Source organism: Symphodus melops (assembly GCF_947650265.1).
Source record: "Symphodus melops genome assembly, chromosome: 5".
NCBI lineage: Eukaryota > Metazoa > Chordata > Actinopteri > Labriformes > Labridae > Symphodus > Symphodus melops.
Window position 1 is genome coordinate 15,741,307 of NC_136695.1, and position 21,215 is coordinate 15,762,521.

The following is a 21,215-nucleotide window of genomic DNA, read 5'->3' on the forward strand; positions in this document are numbered from 1 at the left end:
ATGCTGGACGACAGGTTCAACCACATTTCTTAAAAGATTTTTGCCTCTGATTTTGTTGCTGTGAGTGTTGTAAGTGACCATCTAGGTTATTTGTATTTTATCTTGAAGGCCTCTCTGGGACAGGCACTGGAAATTAGCATTAGCTATAAATGCTGTGGGGAAGTGCATTGTAACGTTGTAGCATTTTTCAGTTATCCATGTTTACAGCATCTGTGTTCCAGCCAAATAAACTTATCTCCTTTAAGGCAACATTAATCAGGATGCATGAAGTTGGACATATTTGGAGAAAAAAATAACATACAAGACAAAATCATCATAAATCATCATGGCTGAGAACAACGCCTACAGTTATTCAATAAGGTAGAATATGTGGAGAAAACTGAGGAATAAAGTACAATTTTTTGCCCACCAGCGGTGGCAGAAACGGTTTCTCATTTTATAACGACTGAAATGTGGCCTTAACCTTGCATGTCCTTAATGTGTAATGAGATGCAAAATCGTGAGACATGACTGTTTGATGTGTGGCAGTTGTTAATGCAATCAGTTACATGAGGCCGATGCCGTTACAAAGAGTGCTAATTAGCTTGCTGATTAGGCCATGTCTGGCTAAGGGGGGGAGGATATATACGCTATGGTAGCTAAAGGGTGAGTGCATTCCTTGCAAAGCTTTCTCTTCTTCCCTCCCTCTGTCTTTTTCAGTGTAGGGAAAGGGCTGTATTCTGTGTCCTTAGGCCAGATCTGTACAAGCAAAGCAGACAGCCTATAAGTCAAGTTTGCGATCACACACAGGCATCATTACAGTCGAGAGAGAGAGAGAGAGAGAGAGAGAGAGAGAGAGAGAGAGAGAGAGAGAGAGAGAGAGAGAGAGAGAGAGAGAGAGAGAGAGAGAGAGAGAGAGAGAGAGAGAGAGAGAGAGAGAGAGAGAGAGAGAGAGAGAGAGAGAGAGAGAGAGAGAGAGAGAGAGAGAGAGAGAGAGAGAGAGAGAGAGAGAGAGAAATTGCAGCTTCAGGACAGGCAGAGGCTGCTTTTGGATGGAGAGCGGTAAGAACAACATATTTAACTGTGTAGTTTGTGTAGTCCAGTTAAAAAGATGAAAATGGATTTAATTGTAAGTAATAAACGACACAACTTGCTGTGCTTAGTTTCATAACCAGCAAGGTTGTGCACTGTATTTTATATTAAATCGAAACGGCAGTTTCCCTGCAATTCCCACACCTAATTAAAAAACCACAAGTAAGAAAATAAATGCCCAAAATGCAAAATTAAAAATGATGGTAAAAGAATAAAATTCCTTGTAGGAAATTTAAGGAAGATAACAAAGGTGGAATTTCTGAAATATTGCAGTTGCACTTCTTACTCATGAGGTAAAACTGCTTGAATGTTTCTATCCCAAGACAGCTCCAACCTGCTCATCAATCACATCATCACCTCTTGCCCCACTGTCCGTTTACTTTCTTCTGGGTATATCTTATTTCTTTGAGTCTTTTGTTTTTATCTTCCCTATGCTCCATTCTTACCAACCTCTTACTCATTCAGTGTTTCACCCAGGGTGCTTATGATCCATACAATCTTGTAATCATCGCCCTGTCCTTCTACTATTCTCCGCTGCTTGTTTTCACCTGATTCCCTCTTGTTCTCTCTGCCAAAGGGCTCTCCAGAACCTCAAAATCCTCTGTTCTTTCCTTGTCTTTGCCTTTGTGCTTTACCTCTCCCTGGCTCCTTGTGTTTTTTTTTTTTTCTCCAGTGAAGGAATACTCAAACTAATCATACTGTCTCCACTCTCTCACCCCATCCTCACTCCTCTTCGACTGTCCCTCCACATGATCTCTCACTCCCTCCCTCTCCCTCTCTCTCTGCCTGGAGCACCTTAGGTGAGAGCAATTCTCTCATCATTTCTCCTCAACACCATCCTTTCGCCTCCCTCCATCCCTTCATCACTCTCACCATCACTCTGTATTCAGTGATGCTCAACGGTGTGTATGTGTAAAACTGAGGCAGATGTAACCACAGGTAAGAATTTCTCAACCCCCAATGAGCTCCCAGCTGAATTTATCCAGTTCAATAGCACAAACACACACACACTCATAAAGACAAAAAAACACAGGCGCACACACAAAAACAGGTCCACATATGTGGATTAAAATGTTAAAACATGCCAAATAAAAGGTGGTTCTAACTCCGATCATCTCGAACCATGATGGTGATTAATAAAGGCGACACCTGGTATCGTTACTGTAGTTTTCTTAAAAACATCTTCTTGCATTGAGGGAAGCAAGAGGACATTCATGGTTGATCAATTCTCAGCATAAATTCCCGGTATAGTGTGGAAACACTTGGCTGAGGGGAAGTGATTAAGAAATGTTTTTAAAATCCCACAACAGCTGCTGCTGCTGGGGTGCCCTTGAGCAAAAACTACAGCCAGAGCTGCATCTTTGGAACCAATCAGCAGCTACAAGCAGAGGCCTGGACTGAGGGCAAGAAGATGTGAAAATTATGCAAATGTTTGGTGCAAGAGGAGGCTGAAAAGGGGCTGCACATGCTTTTAACAGGTACTGTACTATTGGCAACTGTATTAGATTTGGCACATTTACAAACCAGTATGTTTGACTCTTCGTTTCCAGTCACTTTTTGACAGGAAAAAACATTACCAAACAAAAAGACTTACTTGACTGAAAACTCTGAAAAAATGCTTTAGAATCAAATTGCAACTTCTATCATGCATCTTTTATGGACCTAAAATATGTGTCAAAATCAGTGCAGCATTTTTGGGGGATTTATATTTATTTTGTATTTATCTAGTCTGTGTAAGTGGGCAAAAGGCACATTCATGCCTGTTCATGGGAACTAAAAACAAACAATGAGAGGATGAAAAAATCGATAAACTGGCCAAAAGGACACGTGCCTCTGATTTGTTTCTGAACATTTGAATAAAATGAACATCTTAATTTGTCAAACTGAACTATAAAGTTAAAATAAAAGGCTCAACTATATACATATCCCTAGGTTCAAAATCCTGTGGTAATCCATCTTTCAGCAATTAAAGTGTTACCTTTCATAATTCATTGCATATCTAATTTTAAGAGCTTTATTAGTCTGCTGTGCACTAATGTGTCCATATACAGGTATGTGTGTTTGTTCATGCATTCATGTGTGGTCCATCAACTAGAGAAGTTAATCTAGCATGCCATGGAGGTTGTGTTAGTGGACCAAAGCAAAAGCAAAGGCACTGTGTGTGTGTAGGTGTTTGTGTAGGTGTGTGTGTGTGTGTGTCTCTGGACCTGTCACCACAGTGATGATGAACGATGGTTGTAACCATTACGTCCATCTGTTGTTGCCGCCAGAGACGGATGCTGTGTCTAACGGGAAGTGACATTACATGGATGTGTACACTTGTTCCCATAAACAGACCCCAAACACAGGCAGGACTGTTGTACAAAGTAGCACACGCTCTACTGCTACAACACACAGACACTTAAGACTTCAATTAAAACACTATTGTTCTACATAAAGTTATTTTATGTTAATTCGCTCAGAGGCAACATATGTCAGTACAGAGTGTTGTAAGTCAAAACAAAACATAATGCACCTGTGTGTCTGTTGTTGTTTTTTTTTTTTATTATTTGAGTGTGTTGTAAGTTTTGTAAGATCCGTTAACAATACCCTTCCTGTTTTTGGTTAGGCTTTTTATGCATTTCAAAGAAAATTCTTCCTCCCAAAAAGTGTCTCTCGAAATGTGAGGGTGCGCGTGTGACACCATGTTGTTGTTTTTTGTTTGTTTGTTTGTTTAGCTTGAGCATAGCGAGATGCTATCATTTTAGGTGTAGACAGTTTACAATGTATATACCACAAAATAAACTTGGTGTTTGGTAGATTATTTCTTTGTTGTAACAATGCTTCTTGGCAATAAATCTTCTACCGTTAGAAAGGCTGTTTATTTCTCTTTGAAATGGTGCCAAATGTGCGAGAAACTTGCATTAGTGGGATAAGCAGCAGAGCTGAGAATGTAGGCTGCACCCATGAAAAACGTATCAAATCTTCTCTGGCACTGCACATCTTTTTTTTTTATCAACATGTGAACACAAAAGGTCCATCGTACCAAAAGACTACAAAAACTCAGTTCTGACCACTTAAGTTTCTTTTTAGGTAATTTTCTTTTGGTGATTATTTAAAAGTATGTTCAGTATTTTGCTATATAACATTGCTGTGTGTCTACATGGGCAAATGCACTGGCTATATATCAGTGTACCCGATTGTGAATGTGTTTGGGGCAAGGTAACAGTGATCTTGCCTATAGTCTTTACTGTATCAGCTTCCGGCTCATACAGTATGTGTCCGTTTCTCTTCCCCTAATGACAGACAGATGTTGTTACAGAGCCTACACTCATAGCCTGTGTATGTTATATTAGTCCTGGGGAAAAAGAAAAAGAAAAAAAAAAAAAAACCTCAGGCATATCTGTGTGAGGTTGTGTTCATGTGTGTAAAGGATTAACACTTCCTAAAGCATCAAACAAGAGTGGCCACAATGGTCATACCCTGTGTCTGCGTGGGTGTCACTACAGATAACATGTGAAAGCTATGTTGACATGAGAGAGATCTGCTGCTTGTTCAGTTAACTCGTGTGTGAATAATGCATTTATTGTATATATTGTAAATGGTGGAAAAGGAAAAAAAAAAAAAAAAAGTTGCTTTTCTTTCCTCGTTAGAGTCAGGAAATCTGACCTGCTGAGAGGACACAGGAATAGGACGTGTGTAAATGTGGGTTTCTGTGAGTTACAATGGCCCTCCACATTACTGAAATCATTTCAGCATCAGAAGGGACAAACTAAATTTATTTAGGTCAGTTAATCATTTTCAAACTCCAAAGTGGTCTCCATAGAGCTTCTTACCCTGTCTCATAAATTGGTATTGTGAACAAATTACTGGCATTTTTAATTTTAGCACACCTTAACATTATTATCTTCTGAAGAATCAGCAAAATCAGCAGAAAGGATCACATAAGTGCAGCCTTTGTGAAATCAGCGCTAAAATATACCTATTTACACTCAAATTATCTTGAAATGTTAAAGGTACAGTGTATAGAATTGCATACTTTTACATGAAATAAACTAAATTAATTTAAATAAACTAAATTAAAAATTGACTAAACCCATGTTACATACATTTTTAGTTGAGTACTTACATCACCTCAAGTATAAAAGTTTTCAAAGCCAGAGAAATCTGTAATTTTATGGTTGTAATGGGACGTGTCTTGTAGGTGGCCGCCACGATGAGCCGCCATGATAGAATGTTGATCTATCATGAATGTTGATCGTTGTCGATGAAACACTGGGGGTTACATGAAAGGCCGCTGCACAAGCTAGCGCTAGCTGCCATTTTGTCGCTATATTTGCTGCGGTCATAAAAAACGTCATGTAAAATATACTTGGATACATCTTCAGTACACAATGTCTTTCTAAGGTCGGCCTTGCCCGTTCGTGTTGATTCAACACAGAGTTTGTTCACTTTTATTTCTATGACGCACTCACCATCTTTTGTTGTTGTTTTGATTTAGAGCCCCCTAGCGGCAACTTCTAAATGCTGTACGTCTAATGCACACATCCTGTTAAACATGGTCACTTTCTGTGCCTTGAGTTTAATGTTACTTTGGCATGAGAAGCAGATCGTTTAGGTAATGTAAGACTTACATTACTGTGACTGTTTCAAGCAAAAACTGTGTTTGACAAAATCCCAGTGTTAACTCTTCTGATATTCGTGGAAAAGTTCTCATTAATCAAGTTCACGTCTACCTGGGCCAAGACAGCAACTTAACCCAACTTTAAAAACCTGTTAGACTGCCTTTAGCAAAGTGTTAATATCTCCCCTGATGTCTTTGTGTGTGTGTGTGTGTGTGTGTGTGTGTGTGTGTGTGTGTGTGTGTGTGTGTGTATTTGACACAAAAGGGGGGGAAAGCATGCTCGTGTGTGCCTGCATGTGTTTGTGTCTGTGTGTGTCCAGGCGTAGATAAATGATGGTGGAGCTAGGAGATGGAGCTACTAGTGGCTTGCCAGCTGTTTCACTTTGACAGCTGCCACACTGGTGCGTTCTGGGTAATGGAGTTCTTAACCAATTACAACCTGGGGAAATTAAAAACACTGTCCCACTAGAATAGCTAATCTCCTTCTGTATCGCTTTTTTTTTTTCTCACCTTCTCTCCAAGCAGCTGCTTTTTACTCAACTCTTCCTTGCATACCAACACACAGAGACACACACACTCTCCTCTTAGCAAGTCCATTTATCAAGGCTAAGTTCTAGTCACCTGGGGATGATTATGGAGAGCCAAGCTAATAGCATTCACATCCCTTTATTCTCAACATGCTCCCCTCTCTCCCTCCATCCCTGTGGTCTCCTATTCTTTCCATCTGCCCCTGTTACCTGCTCCATCCTGCACTCTCTCATACATCAACTATTACAATAGGTAATAAGTTAGACCTACAGATACCTCAAACACCTGGACCACATCACAGATGGATGCCCTCTGCACCCTCAATCTCAGCCTGCGTCAAATCTGTGTGGTTTTCTGTTCAAATATGTTTTTTTATAGGCTGATACATTGACTAATTAAAAAGGCTAGTGTTATAGGATATTGGAATTGTAAGATAAGATGTGAACTATGATAAACTTTGGACATTCTTATGCCTTACTTTAACAGATGCCAGATTTAACAGCAGAGAAGTGATAAAAAATGAGGTAAATAAAAAAATGAGAACATTTCAAACACAGTTGAAAGTAGTCTATGTACAGTTTGTACACAGACTGCACATGTTATTTTATTCAAAAGGAATCTATATACAGTAATGCAGTCTTTTGACTTTAGCATTGACTGAAGACATATTTAAGTTAGTGGAGGAAATTTGACCCTCAGCATTATGCTGCCCACTCCTTTTTATTCTACAAAGCATTCAGTGCACATGTAGTTTGCTGTTATTGGCTTTGTCAACAATACTCAATACAAAGGGACTTGAAGCTACTGGACAGCTTCAACTGTATCTATGTATCTGTAGCCTTCAGACACTTGTACTTGAGTTTAAAGCGGCTAAAATTAGATTTAAAAAAAAAAAATAAGACTGCCTGATGAGCCAATAATATTGTATTACTGATTTTGACATCATGTTGCATATTGCACACCAGTGGGTGAGAAACTTACTTGCATATGTTTAGTAGCCCAACTTGCAATAAATTAAGTCAAAAATGATCAGCTCTATACAAGTGCAAGTTGTTATAGTTGAAGTTTACACTGAGATTGTCTCTTTTAGTTCTTACACGCACTGAAGAGACTCGTCAATTTCTTTTTTAATAACAACATTAACATGAAATATTATATAAAAAATAATAATTAAAAAAAATGTTTCTCTTTATTTAAGTTAAAAACCATCCTTGATGCATCAGTCCTGACTCATTGAAAAGTAGATCGCTAAACTACTGATCTGCTTGGCCCTTCATATCTGCTGTTTTACGAAGGTGAGCACTGCTGGTGTCCAGCTACATTTCTAAAGAGGTCGGTGCCCCTTGAGGCCTCACAGTAACCCTGCTGTTGTTCCTTTTTGTCTCACTTTACTTCCTTCATTAATCTCCTTCCCCTTTTAGCTCTTTCTTTAATCTCTCCATCCTTTTGTACCTTCTCTCCCCTCTCAGGCCTCCTCCTGTGTCTGCTTCCTACTCAATCTAGTTCTCCATCCATCCCTCCTGCGGCTATTCAACACAGTTGTGTTCCAGACAAACCATCTGGTGCACTTTATTAATGACTGACCCTACATGGCCTAGACGTCGCCCCACTGCCACCACTCCCTGGGTGTGTGTGTGTGTGTGTGTGTGTGTGTGTGTGTGTGTGTGTGTAAGAACAGGTGCATGCTGACTGATGATGTGATGTTATGTGGACCTTTAACCACTGAACCAAGTGTGCTGGATATACCTCAGGTACCCAAACATTTCATTCTGACTTCGGCTCATTTGAACAGAACAGTTGAAAAACAGAAAGTTCAGACATGTACAATGCAAATTTCAATTCATGATCTGTGATTTCATTCATAAACAATGTGAAATTTGAAAAGGGAGATTTGGCTTTAAAAGCTTTCCATAGGAACCAGTAAAGCCTGGAAGAGCTGCCTGTGGAATGAGAATCGGGACTGATGTGTGCTGACATCCATCCGCTGACAATAAAAGTGGGATGAGATGTAAGGGAGAGACAGGAGAAGGGGGTAAAAGATAAGAAGAGGAGATGCAGTGATGTGGATGTCTGGGGATTGATCCCTCTAAGACACACTCAGCGTCTCCTCAGAGAATGAAAAGACATAGCAGGGAGAGGAAAAAGAGAATGTCTTATGAAGAGGCTCCACTTGAAAGGGATGTGTCAACACTTTGATGGTAAAGAAGGAGAGAGGGCAAGTGCAAGAAGAGAAGGAACATACAGTCTTGTGTAGGCTACAATTTAATGTAGCCGGTAAAACCAAAGAAAAAGGTCAGAGAAAAAACAGGTTCAGATTTAATAACCTGAGAAGTGTTGGGTGATGTTGCATATAAATGATAATGACAATATCTTAGGAGGGGAATACTCTGATTCAGATAAAATAATGCAACAATGCAATATGATTGAATGTGGATGAGTACAGCTGCTAGGGTTATAATTATAAACCAATCTGAATCTGTAACCAATCTTAATGTTAAAGATCCGAGTGCATAGGTCTGACAAGTTCAGGATTGGTAAAAATGTGACATGAAAGGTTGATGGCCTGATTCTAATGTTATAAAATGGTTTACTGAGGCGTTGCTGCTTCTTCTACTTGTTGAGCCTCTTATATTGACCTTTTATCTGTGAAAAGAACAACATTAGCAGAATGTGGCTAGCAAGGAGTAAATTACGTCCAAAATGGCCAAAGCCATTGATAGATCTCCACCTCAGAAATCAATGAATGTGGAGAGGTCACATCTGCATGCAGTTCAATGGCAGCAAATCAAATCTCTGCTGGCGTTTTTTTTTTTGTTTTTTTTCTAAGATTCTCCCATTAGACAGCAGCAGTGCAAGACCAAAGACCAATGTTTTTGGTTCTAACAGCATCTAGACATTTAATTTGTGGGGTTTGACACCAGTGTTGAAAGTGGCTGCTGACGGTTGGATATAAATTTAAGAACTAAGTCAAACAAGAACTGTTAAATACAGAATCAGTAGCAACTATGACGCAAAAATGTCTTCGAACCTTTGCAGTATATTGACAATAACAACACAATTACGGAAATGTTTCTTTTGATGATGTTTCCCCCCCCCGTTGTTGTTACTTTAATACTGCTTAATCTGGGCAGACACTCAGAGCTCAGTCACACAGTGTTGTTTCCCATCTTATTTGATAGCTAGATTGGCTCTAATATGGGAATCAACAGGAAATTAAATGAAACAAAGTGTTAAAATGATTTCATACAGCCCATGAAGTGAGAGGTATCCAAGAGCTCAGTGCCAATAATTATACTTTTTTTTCTCCTCCCAACCCAAAGTTAGACACCTCAGAGTGGATGTGTGAAAAAGACTTCCACTTATATACATCATGTAAGAATATTGGTAAAGGGAGCCTTATCCTTTCTCTTATGTATTAATAACATGATATGCTCACACATTTGTTTCCACCATAAAGTACAATGACGTATTTGTGACACAGAATCAACAGACATGGCACATTGCATACCTGAAAGGGGATACAATAAAAAAAAACACAGCGAAAAAATCACTTCAAAGAGCAAAATCCCAGAGTAGAGTTGCTCCGAACATGACCTTCAACTAATTAGAATAACTCAACTCAAGCCACTGCTCAGTGCTGACAATGGGCCTTATTAAGACCTGAGTTGGTTGCAACACATCAGCTATAATTAAACATATTTAGTGAGTTGAGATGAAAGCAATTCTATTCAAATCCTGTGTGTGACTGGGATTGGTTTTAAAAGGAAAGTTGCAGTTTGTATATATTGATTGAATTCACTTTTTCCACACAAACCCCCTTTACAAGATGAATTAGCCAAGTCCTCAAAGAGTACCTGCCTGTGTATTACTTGAAAGACCGTGCAGTGCTTTCACTTCTTTTTCTTTAAACAAGCACTTCATTTGATTTGAATTACATTCAAGATGGCTGTGAGTCTGTCAAACAACGATACAGCTGAGAAACTAAAGGGACAAAAGGTCAACATAACAATGGACCTGCCGATCCATTGAACCTTTTTTTCCTCTCTCGCTAACTCTCTCTTATGAGCATTTTTCTCATAATTACAGAATCATTTGCCATTTATTGTTTCCGTTGGCAGACGATTGGGAGAGAAAATAGAAAATGAGGTACGTTTAAGGTGTCAGGTAATTATTGAAAGAATAAGAAGTGCAATTAAAACAGCAAACACAATGACACAATGTGTTAAAGTAGCTCTACTTATGGCTAAGACAGCCCTAATTTAATAAAAGTTAAAGGCGAAACATCTTTATTTAATGTTGTTTCTGTATACCTTTCAAGATAACCTTTCATTTTAATCCCAGCTGTACAATCTCAAAGTTAAAAATGAGCTTCTCTCACTTGGCAACTCTCAGTGTTGCTTCGTTTAAGAAAACATAGAAAGTTTGACTGAGGCTTGACTGACAGTTGTCGTATTCTATTAAAATCAGATGATGATCCGACCAAACGTCCTGCCCAGGCATCTCCACTTTTAACACATTTTTATTTGCTGTTTTTAGTGAACTGCCAGCAGAAAACGCAGGCTCTTACATCCGAACATTTACACATTCAAACTGTTAGCTTTCATTCAGTATCAGTAGGGTGTGTGTTCCGTCTGAAGTATGACACAGCTCTCAAACACGCCACCCTAAAAAGTCTTCAAGGATTAGTATTATTAAAATTCATACAGAAGTCGTGACAGAACTGGAACAGGCTTTTACATTTGTAGTTGACAGCAGGCCGGCCTGTATTTCCTTAAATATTCACGCATGCAAATTTGCATTTGAACTTACAGTACAGTATACACACACATAACGAGCACATTCACAAATGCACACAGTCAGTAAGCATGTCTTCATGTACATTCTTTATGGATTGGTGCTCATGATACTTCTAGTGCTGTTTTTTTAAGATGTCATTTAGTAAATGCTGACATTTTCAAATGATTAGTTTGGCTTCAAGCTGATATCTCAAACTTTCTTCATATATATGTTTTTATCTTTTCACTATATAATGCACTATTTAAGCGGCTTTGTGTGGATATTCTAACAGCAGGAAAAGTTAGTTAATTAGCCTGGGAGAAAACAGATGGAGACGTTTGTAGCAAGTGTGCATTCACAGTATATCCTTTGTCTACATGACACTGCCCTCAATTTCAATTCATATTTTTGTTCTTATAAAACCCAAAACAAAATGTACAGTCCTGCACTACACTGAAATACACAATAGTCTTTTAAACCACCTGTGCTGGATAACATGCTGCATTTTCTACATTTCTCTACAAGTAGAGAAAAAGTGCATTGTGCTGATTCTCTTCATACACTACTGCTAAATCTTGTCCAAATTATACACTGCATGTCGAGGGGCGAGAAGAAAACGGTCTCAGACCCTCTGTCCACACTCACCACATGTGCTGGTACTTGTTCCATCTTGGCGGCAGGTGTTCCTGGTCTGGGGTAGAACTGGTTGATAAAGAGACTTGGGAATTGGTAGAGTTTCACCAAATCTATCGTCTCTTGGAAGTCTTCCTCAGTCTCACCGGGAAAACCACAGATTATATCTGTTGCAATGGTTACACCAGGGACCCTACAAGAAAGATAAAGAGGTCATGTATCAGGCTGTTGCTGCCGTATAGAAAACACTCAACTTCTTTTCTGGTTTCATTATGCGTTTACTATAAACAGCAGCAGGGTAAATTCTAAGCCAAACTACAGGATTGGGTTCAGCACCTGTTTGATCTGTTAATGCCTACAGCTCATTTCATTGTTTCACAGCTAACTAATAAGAAGACATTTGCTTCTTTAATCAGTTTTTCTTATTTGATTATGGAACATCATGGAGAGGAATTGCTTCAGAAAAATACATTTCAGTAATAAACTTAAAAAAAAAAAAAAAGCACCATCCACAGTCTGACATTTTTCATTAAACTTCTACTGATCAATTATTTAAACTTAATCTGAGCTTTGGCATTTTCCCACTGTTGATGCACACCTGGAAAAAAAAAAACCCATGTGAAGCACAACAGCATTAAAGAAAGCCAAAGCCTTTCCCTGTGGACTCATTCAGCCAATCAAACCCTGATTAGCAACCTCTGCTGCTGATCAATAGTTATTGATTATTGACCTACTGGCTCATTGAATTAATGGTAGCCAGTAAGGTGTGGGAATAGATGCATTGATCAGTTCTGTATATTTTGTTTGTATTGACAGCAGTTTGACAGCTTTGAAAAGAACTCCAAGGCTAAGTCACATGTCAGTCAGATAACCTTACGTTCTCCAGAGTTCCTACTTCATGTTCTCATTGATATTTATCTTGTTTTGACGTGTTGGCATACAGTTGAAATGGTTAGGCTGGATCCCAAAGGTATTTAACATCATCTCTGCTGGCCAACACAGTTTTAAATTATCATAAATGGATAAATAAGCAGTAAATTATTCTGCACATTATTCAGAACAATATTTTGAGAAGCAAAGATGAAGATCCACTAGCCTTTTTCTCCTACAATGACATGGCAACTACAATTTTCTCCTACTGTTTTCCTTCGATAGGAATGGTATACAATTTGTAAACTATTGGGATTAATTCTCAGCTGAAGCAAGCAATGTATTGAAACGCTAAACATCTAAATGGAGTATTAAAGGTAGGACACTGAAGCAGCTGAGTTTAAAATTGGAGTGTTATATAGAAGCAGGTTTGTCTTCAGTAGCACATTGCTTTACAGATTGTGTGTAGAGCTTTGGATGGAAAGATGGAGGAAGACTGTAGTGACTGAATAAACTATTCATCACCAGTAACTGAGGTTGCTACTTTCAGTTCACTGCTTCACTTAATCTTTATTGGTGCCTCTCTCTCCCCCTCCTTTCCTGACCACTGTGGTTGAAAGCCTCTCGTCTCTGATGTTAATTGTTAATAGCTCTATTCCCTGATCTCCATGATGAGTGTCTGACCGCAAAACAAACAGCACTAAAAAACAAATTTGAATTATATACCGTGTCTTGTTAAAAGGCCTTAATGAACAGAAAAACAAAAGGAACACACCACCAACAAGAAAGACATAAGAAAAGAGTGGAAACGACATTTTCTCTCCAATCGACAACATGATGCATCTTTAATTACATTAACTTCCTGCATCTGCAACTCGCTGATAACCTCTGACCTATTGATAGCTTCCGATTGGTCATTAATATTAACCAATAGCCTGCAGGCAGAGGCATCCTTGACCTCACAGATCTGCCTGATGACTACCCTTTGGACAAGTACAAACAAAATAAATTCAAATCAAAAATCTGAGGAATGAATGGTTAAACGGATGAATACATGAATAATTTTCTATTTGTCATTAAAATTAAGTTGAAAGCCCTGCAGCAGTGGCCCTTTGAGTATTTAACATGAAATACACAGTTTTAATCTTTTATTTTGGTAAGTAAACAAAGGACTTTTTTTGCAGCCTGTGGGCTTTCCATAATAATTATTCAAGTAAAGAGCCCTGAATGTGTAAAAATATCTCTTGGTTTTTAAAACACAAGGTTTGCAATCAGCTCACATTATGTTCATCAGCACGTTACATTTCATTGACTTGTTGATTGAGTCCAAAATCACATCAGCCAATGGGATACAGTCACAAAGACATTACAGTGATGAAACAGAGGTTTCGATAAAATTGGATTATTTATTAACCCTTTCTCAGGAGAAAAAAAAAATCATCCTATACATTCTCGGCCGAGTTATTTCATTCATGAAAGTGGAAGGGATGGTTGAATAAAATAAGCAATGGAGAAAAAGCTTATTTTTTTCTGCTCTCAAAAGATAACTGTATTTTTCATTTCCCCAAGGCTTGTTTATCTTATTCGCTGTGGCCCCTTTGGTGGTAGTTGTGATGCAAAGGTATATATTTAATGAAGCAAGTGTGTCCTCTTCATCCTCACAGCAGTACTACCAGAATTTACACCTTTGCTGGCAAAAAAAAAGTTGAATTCAGGCCAAGGTTGGGAAATAACACATGGAGATAGAATATGAGAGGGAAAGAGCAGTGAGAGAGACAAGTGTGAATTGGCTTTTGCGGATCTTCTTAAGGTGAAGGCTGAGAGGGAATAAAAAACATCCCGCACACAGTCATTTTGACACCTCTGTCACTCCAAGATCTAAAGGTGATGAGGGTGTCATGTGTGATAATGAACATGAGCTGCACTGATATTCTTGCTTGTTAAAATGAGAGAGGAGAAATGTATCTTGTTATTGTTCACATTTCAAAAACAGAACGAGGAAAAGAATGACACGGAGATGGAGATAATTTAGGAACGAAGACAGATTAGGTGTCACTTCAACTAACTGTCCATTAAATTAATGAAGGGAGAGGGCAATTATTAAATCTTTGAAACATGTTTGTATGTCCAACCTGGAGTAAACTTTTAAATTTAAAGTGCTGGACATCTTTTGTAGATGGAAGTCCTGGGCTAGTATGGGCATGGTTTGTCTGATATAAAATGACTTATTTTTTCCCATTTAAACCATTAGAGTATCTGTAATTATCTGAGGGCTCTTGCTGAGCAGACCAAAACCATAAAGAGCACAGCTTGGAGCTGAAGTAACATGCTCACACAGAAAGTTCAACAAAAGGGAAATGGTACCATGTAGCAGCCGACAGGGGACGTGATCTGTGAAGCAGCAGGTTCGGCCACAGGGTAATGGTTTGTATAAGCAATTTATCCAAAGGGGAAAGGCGGAAGACAGGTTGGAACCAGGCGGAGGGTCAGAAAGCCAGACGGTAGGTAGTCATGCTTGGTAGCAGAGCCAGACCCACAGCTCAGTGTACAGATGCACTCACACTGAGAGCTCACCCCTAACAGACATCAAACAGCCTTGGGGCTGAGCTGAGAGTTTGTGACAATTGTTTGATTTAATCCGTGTTTTAGGGATCCAATGTTTTATTTATATGCATGCATCTTTGTTGCGCTGATTATGATTTCATTTGTACAGACGTCTGTCATTCAAATAACTTACATCTTTCTGCAAACTTATTCCAAAGAAAGTGTTTTAATTAAGCTCAGGCTAATTAAAACAAAGCGACTCGGGTTAGCACCCTCTGTTATTCTTCCTATTCCTCCTCTTCGACTGTCCCGCTTCTCTCAACTCTAGCAGGGGTTCATCAGGAAGGGATTGGCTACTCGGGTCTCCTTTGATTGTAGGACTGTTGACGCTGTTTGTGTGAGTTCATGAGACGGGACGATCCAGGCCTGGAGACAACGTGCACAGGCTCGGGTCAGTTTAGACGGGATGTTATATGAGCCTGCTCTATGCTCCAATTGATATCCATCCTGTTTTTCATCACATTTTAAGTCCTGATCTGACATATATTCATGCTTTCAATGTTCAGTGGAGCGAGAACTGCATTTCTGACTGCTAATGTTGGCAAAACTATAAAGATATATTTAAATATCTACATACTGTCAGGAATTGATACATTAAAACCATCCCATGTGTCATGATACTGAAATCCTTTTTTCCCCCCTTATAAACAAACGCGAGTTATCTAACAAATGCATTGAGAATTCAATGCAGAGTAACAGAAACACTGACAGAGCAAGATGAGTCTCTTTGGCGTGTGGAGAGGAGATAAACGGACAGAGTGGAGAGACATGATCTGTTATGTCAGGCGTGGAGGAAAAGGAAGAAAGAAAAAGAAAAAAAGAGGGGCGAATCACAGTCATTCCGTTTCGCATAATACAGAAATTATACACAACACTGAAAAAACACATCTTCACAGGAAAGAGTGGCTCATCACCTCTACCTTCTCTCTCATTAGCGTCTTAAAAAGTCTGTTTATAACAGCTGCATGTAATTGGACATCGCTGTTTGATAATGTCTGTGATGAATGAGCAGTTGTAATGGAAAGTCAACAGAGACTATGAGAAGCTCTGGTGTACAGTTCTGTCTTATGGAGGACAGGATGAGAAATGACCCGTTTTCACCAACAACCAGCAGCCAGTCACAAACCCCATCATTATTTCTGCACTTTAGAATAAAAAGACACAACAGCCCCAAAGCCCCTAAATCAAAGAGATAATAGGGAGGGGAAATAGGTGTGTGTTTTCTTGTGTGCTTTGTTCCTGTCATTTCTCCTGCTGCCCCACAGAGGCAGAGAGAGCACATCCCTGTAGACAGTCACCTCCATTAGCCAAAGTATGCAACCAATCTGATTTAGCATTTACACAGAGAGTGTGTTCATCGGAGACTAAAGTCTTTTAATTAAAACTCAAGATAAGCACACATCAGGCCCCCATCTGCCTCAATAGGCTGAATTAAGCTTCATAAAACAAGCCATTGTCTTCGGCACAATTATTATCAACTCTTTGTTTGCTGAGGCTCTCCTACATGCATACATATGTGAGTTTTGATATACAAAGCAATCTACTTTATTATATATTCAAAATAAGAGCGTGCATGTGTGTGTGTGTGTGTGTGTGTGTGTGAGAGAGAGTGTGTGAGAGAGTTTTTGCACAACAGATGCCTGTGAACAGCCCCCGTGATAAGATGAAGGCGAGACTATTGGGGCGGACGAAGAACCCTAAAAAAACGACAGCAAGAAGAGAATATCAGACGAGTGTGAAATGGAAGTGTAGAGAGGAAGGAGACGGGTGGAGGAATGGAAGGATGAGGATGGAAGAAAGACAATCTGGAGAGGTAAATATTTACCTATTTATCTGTTAGAAAGAGATCATGCTACCCATCTGTGCTGCAGTGCGCGCGTGTGTGTGTGTGTTCTCTGAAATGATAATGTGCTGCACACAAGGGCTGCTGTGGACAGAGAGAGAGCGAGCAAAAGAGAGAGAGAGAGAGAGAGAGCGAGAGACACAGGGATGAGTGAAGTGAGAAAGAGATGAAGACACAAAAGAGATGGGCTGTGGGGATATAGGCTTTCAAATGTAAAAGAAAGTTTGAAAAGCTTCTATCATGAGGAAACTGAACTCCAAAATAAAATCACATTAACATGTAAGCTGATGGCTCCTGTGTAATGTGTGATGGGGTGAAGTGGAGGGAGAGAGAGAGAGAGCGCTGCAGCAGCTGGGAAGGGACTGAAGACAAATTCTACAAGGACTGAAGTCTGAAGATTACCGAACCGCGACATATTATGTGAAAATGATGTTCAAGTCGTATGTAATCAATGTTTATGAGAGGATGAGCAGCGGGTTATTTTGTGATGAAACCATCTGTCCAATCCAATCCGGCCGTCATCTCTGGAGATCGCTTAAGGTCGAAACAAGTCATATCATCTCTTTGACCCTCAGTCTCAATCCTAAATCCATGGTTGATTCTGTATTGTTCAGCCCCATCTTAAGTCTTTGTTTACAATGCATGTTTCATAGGGTGCATGTTAATAGGAAAATAAAAAAAAAAGAAAACACTCAAGAATTCAATTTGCAAAGAATTCCTTGTTACATTATTGAACAGAAGCGCATAAAGAAGTTTGCTCTGAAAATGTAAATTCCTCCAAGCATTACATTTCTTACAACATTAAGAAATATTCTTAAAATGAAAAACATCAGCCATCAAATGGACTTGTTTCAATTGTCAAATCCCTCCACAAACACGAGAAGAGGTACGGCAGAGTTCTAAGGGTCATATGTCTCTTCTTCTGCAGAAACGTCACAAGATTTTCATGTAAAAGTGAAACATTGAGTTTTCAAACTTGAGCACTGCCTGAGAATCACATGGGTCAACTTCAGTGCTGCTCAGGGTTTTTTTTTTATGTTGTCTATTTCATGGTGTCATCCAGGTCAGCTCTTTCAGGGTTCATTTTTACATGAGGCGCTTTAGTTTCTCTTTAGCTTTGTCAAAGTGTGTATTTCTCATTCACACACGTGTATACATCTAAGGGGAAAAAAAGGATTCCTTCCTTAAAGAGAGACAGAAGAGGCCTAAGAGAGGGTGAAGAATAAGGACCCTTGTGAGGAGTGTAAGAAATAATCACTCAGACACTTAAGTGTTTGATTTAGCCGTGGCAGCTAAAGGTAATGGCACTGTCATGTAGCAGCTCAATTTACAGGAGGAGAGGGGGGGAGTGAGAGAGAGAGAGAGAGGTCTGCTTGTTTATCACTCACTTTCCTGAAACACTTCCACCATCAGGGATGAAGACAGGGAGTGACAAGCGGTTGAAGAGGTGCCAGGTGACAGGACAGATAACAGGAGGACTTTTAACATTTTAAAGACACGATGATTTTTAACATCATTTGATAACTTCAACATGTTCATTTCATTTTGTTTTGAACATGCCAACACATTTGATGTTCACAGGAAAACAGAAAAAAACAAAAAATCCTATCATGTTCGGAAAGGAGCAGGGAGAAGAACGCATCGTATTTTTACCTGCCCCTTACTCAAAAAAAAACAAAGCAAAAGCAAGAAATGTCTGGATAGTCTGTCCAATTACGAAGTAGTGATACATTCTGTGGCAACACAAAACAATTCTGACAATTTACTTCCAAGTTAATTAGGAGAAAAACACACACCAAAGACACTAATTGCCAATTTCGTATAGTCTAAAAACTCTCTGTACATTTTTTAAACTGAAATATATATATATGACTTTTATATATATATATATATATATATATATATATATATATATATATATATTTAATGATATAATAATAATAATATATTTAATATTTAGCTCTTCAATTTGTTAGAGAATTCCACAATTTGACCCCTGTCACAGTCAGGGGACACTCAACTCAATCTTTCAGTTTTAATAAACCTGAACTAAAAAACAGACTATTGGTGTGCTCTCTGTGGTGGACTTTATGAATGATTCTTACCGCTCTTTTCCGTTAAATAAATAATGGATTCATGTTTGTAACATCGGTGTTACCCCACACATCAACACAATAAATAAATAAAATAAGGCAAAATCGGTAAACAATAAAAAAAATCCTCAGTGTCTTAAGATCCAACAGAAACCTTGCTTTGTTTAGAACAAAGATATTCTTGGCCACCTTGATTTTTTTTATATGAGCTACATGTGATTTCCATGTTAATTTCTCATCCATGATGACGAAATTCAGACACTCTTTCAATGCTAACTCCATCTATAGATATCAAAACATGTTTAACCTTTTTTGATTTATAATAATAATCAACTTAGTTTTATTTAAGTTGAAGGATAACTTATTTTCGTCAAACCATGCTTTTAATTTAACCATTTCATTTTCTATACTTCCTGTAAGACTTCTGAGGTCATTTCCTGACCAAAAAAAAAAAAAGTATCTGCAAATAAAACAAACTTTGAAACTTCATTAATGTATAAATTAAAGAGTTCCCAAAACAGAGCCTTGTGGGACTCCACATTCAATGTTTAAATACTCAGATGTACAACCAGAAGATTGTACATATTGCTGTCGGTAAATTAAAATGACTTTTGATACCTAAATTAAAGGAACGTTTTTAGCATTCATAGATTGAATTGAAAAGTGGCTTTGAGTGCAGACTGGTGAAACTTGAACACTTTGTGGAAAAATATGATCAAAAAAAAAATAAAAATCAAGGACAATTTTAAGTACAGCAATGCATTTGTCTTGCAGATGAAGTATGTAAGACAGTAATTCAAGGTGCTAAACTCTGTTTTGGCAGAGTTTCACACTTGTTGTTTGTCAGGGTTAAAAAAGGATTCATGATTAATACAAACTAAATGTAATAAATGAAAATCGCTCATTTGCTTTGCAGTTTCCAATACTTTAAAAAGAGACGAAACACAACAACTGAAGGGAAGGACTGACAAGTGCAATGACGATGTGAGAAAAGCTGATGGTTGAATCCTGGTATCCTTCGGTGTAGCAGTTTCGAGGTGACAGATAAATGATTGGTTGAGAGAGAGAATGAGACAGGTCGTGGCCTCAGTTAGCCTTAGAGGAGGAGATAGCAAACTGCTGGAAAAAGTCCCTCCAGCTGTGTTTCTCACTTATTTCCCCTCATAAATCAACCTGTTCCCCGAGTCTATCTTGTGGGTTTAGAAAGTGGAGATATGAGAACGTTATCTGTTTTAATCGAGTTTCACTCAGGTGAAAATCCAACACATGAACGAACGCAGCCCGAGTAGGCGGTGCTGTGTTAAATATAATAAGCCATGGCAGCTTTGTTTGGTAAGCGGCCTTATTCAAAGTACCAAACATTTTCATCTTCTGCCCTTAATAATCTTCTCATGAACTGTTCTTTATCAGGAATAAATAAGCTGTGTTTCAGTTGTGAATATTTAGGAAGGGAAAGTCATTTAAAATGTTTACAGTGTGGGTGTTGATTCTTTTATTTTTGTGCTTCTTCTAGGAAGGCATTTCTTTGAAAGTAAGTACACAACGGATGCTGCGTGAAAGTCTAAATAGGAATTGCAAACACACCGGCTGTGCAGTTAGTCTGCTAAGTGAATACCGAGTCATTTGTTTGGAGACCTGCAGTGCAAAATAACCTCTGTCTTTCTGCAGAGCGGGTCATTTATAAAGATCGAGGCTGCTGCTGTGGAATGAATGGAGAGCCGAGTAAATAATGATCCCTCTGGAGTCATCAGTAAACTTTATCATTTAATGAAACAGCCCGAACACAGCAGAGCAGAACTGCAGTTCAATTTAACACACACACTTACACATGCAGACACACACATTCTTCATTAGCCCTGGAGAAGGGTAATGAGAACACACACACACACACACACACACAGATTTCATTAGTCTGAGGGAGGAGTAATATGGGCGCACATCACAAATCCATCCACTCACACACACACAGATAGATGTGAGCCTGAGAGGGCTGCAGTGTAAGGCATGACACTGGTGACTGTGTAGCCAGGCGTTAAATGGACAGTCCTTTTGCACTTGATTTCAATTTAATCCAACCTTCATTGACATACGGGCAGAGTGTGATTCATCATCCCATCCTGCAGTGTCGACCTGACCCTCTCAGATATGGATAACATCAAAGAACCGGATAAATGAAATGATGGACATAAAAACT

General features: G+C 38.8%; 1 protein-coding gene across 1 annotated transcript in view; it reads right to left on the reverse strand.

Annotated features, from left to right (window-relative positions):
- The window catches only part of cdkal1 (CDK5 regulatory subunit associated protein 1-like 1), a 216,971-nt gene that overhangs the window by 46,396 nt on the left and 149,360 nt on the right, over nucleotides 1-21,215 (reverse strand). The window contains exon 11 of the mRNA XM_079344989.1: nucleotides 11,618-11,804. Coding sequence (XP_079201115.1) covers nucleotides 11,618-11,804 — 187 coding nt within the window. The remainder of the gene's footprint in view (nucleotides 1-11,617; nucleotides 11,805-21,215) is intronic.